Source organism: Aureococcus anophagefferens, assembly GCF_000186865.1.
Source record: "Aureococcus anophagefferens unplaced genomic scaffold AURANscaffold_86, whole genome shotgun sequence".
Lineage (NCBI taxonomy): Eukaryota > Pelagophyceae > Pelagomonadales > Pelagomonadaceae > Aureococcus > Aureococcus anophagefferens.
Genome location: NW_008705636.1, coordinates 36,889 through 38,767, shown reverse-complemented (window position 1 = coordinate 38,767; position 1,879 = coordinate 36,889). Strand labels below are relative to the sequence as shown.

Here is a 1,879-nt window from a genome sequence, read left to right as displayed (position 1 = left end):
ATTCGCCACGACGTTCGACGAGATCGCGCGAACGCGGACGCTGCGTGGCTTGCCGTGCAAGGTGGGTGTGGGGGCGTCATTTCCAGCGCCTCCGGGAGCTCCGCGGCCCGCAACAGAAGGCCGCGTCGAAGAGCGTCTGTCCGCCGCGCCCAAGAGGCTCCGGCTCTGAGGAGGCTCCCCCAGTAAAATCGTCTCCGTAGAAACGACCCGTAGTGACGCGTTCTAAGACAAGTCCGACGCGTCGGATGGGTTCCCATCCGACGTCCAAACCGACCACTCGATGATCGCGTTCCGCGCGGCGGCCGCGCGTCGCTCCGCGGCCGCGTAGAAACGGAAACATCCCGCGAAGTATCAGGCGGTCTCCTGCGAAGTATCAGGCAGTCTCCGCAAAGTATCAGGCAGTCTCCCGCAAAGTATCAGGCAGTCTCCCGCGAAGTATCAGGCAGTCTCCCGCGAAGTATCAGGCAGTCTCCCGCGAAGTCCGCGTGGCCGGAGCCAGGACTAACCCTCGCACCGGAGCAGCTTCTGACATACATTTCGGCCCACTGCGGCAGCCATTCAGATGCTCATAACTCAGCTCAAACCTCATCGATTCGCGAGATTTTTGGATTTGCGGAATCGTGAGAAGCAGGGCTTTGCAGCCATACGCTCGGGGCCATTCGTTGAAGAAACCTTGACAGCGCCTGGAGTCGACTCTATGCATTGCCGAACAGCGTCGCTAGATTGGTCTTCGGCGCCTCTGGGGCTGCCATCTGGGGTAGCGGTGGCGCCTCTGGGGCCGCCGGTCGCGCCGCGTCAGGGCGCGCCGCGCCGCGCTGCCCGAGGGCTGCGGTGTGCTAGCCGCCGCGGCCTCGCCGGCGCGCGACGCGCGGTCGCGGCCTCGGGGCGGGGTGTCCCGGGAGGCTCAGAGTCCGACGAACTGCAGGTAGCCCCGTTACACGGGGGGCAGTGTTAGCACGGTGGAACAACCCATAGTAGGTGGCACACAGGGTGTTACCCTAGTGGGGCTAGCCTTCGGACAGCGATTCAACGCTAAATGACCCAATGGATCGGCTAACGCTCCCTTCGCGAATATAGGCGCCCGAGAGAACGATACTCCGTATAGAACATTCCCTTCATGATCCTGCTGGCAACCATCTTCGCAGCTTGCGCGATGGCACGGGGCCAAGATTTTGATTTGAGTTTGCATACTTTTTGGACGCAGTTGGACGACAATCGGTACGTGTCGACCGCTAAATCGTCGCATCGCTAACTCCCAGGTCTGGCGGTGTTGACAAGCTGGAATTGACGAGATTCGTGGCAATCACCGCTGTTGCAAGTGAGTTTCCTCTACCCACATCTGATGACGAGGACGGTGGAAACAAGTTGCTACGAACGTTGATTGATACTACATTTTCAAATTACGACAAGGACATGACAGGTGAAATTGAGCTCGATGAATTGGACGATGCCTTAGTCACTGACATACTTGGCAAGTATTTGGAGGGGACGGGCTCCAGCATCTCATCTTTGATGTAGCGGATTCTAAGATACTACCGAAAATAATGGCAACCCCTAGCTCCTCTCGCGTCCGCCATAACTGGCATGAATGGGCGGTTAGGGGCAGGAGTTTGAGGACTCCATTGAATTTCTCCGGCTTTTGGTCAGCGATGTAGAGGCTTGGAATTCGTGCCGTGAAACCGCTCCTTTTGGAGGAAGAATACGGAAACAAAAAAAAGGACCAGCCCCCCGCCCCGGGGGCGCGTCCCGCCGAGACCAAAATTGCATTCACGGCAGTACAATATGTTTCCGGTAACGAGTTAGTGAGTTTAGACCTCCTATCATCATCCAGCTAAATAAAAATGCTGGCTGCGGTGGTCCTCTCCGCTTCCTTCGGCTC

At 58.0% G+C, this 1,879-nt stretch overlaps 1 protein-coding gene across 1 annotated transcript; it reads left to right on the top strand.

Moving 5' to 3' along the window:
* Positions 1 to 1,117: 1,117 nt before the first annotated feature.
* On the top strand, positions 1,118 to 1,518 carry AURANDRAFT_68284 (hypothetical protein; the record flags this gene model as incomplete). The annotated part of the gene is made up of 2 exons (XM_009043933.1): positions 1,118 to 1,218; positions 1,260 to 1,518. 2 exons carry the CDS (start codon positions 1,118 to 1,120, stop codon positions 1,516 to 1,518), a joined length of 360 nt encoding a protein of 119 aa, XP_009042181.1.
* Positions 1,519 to 1,879: the final 361 nt, after the last annotated feature.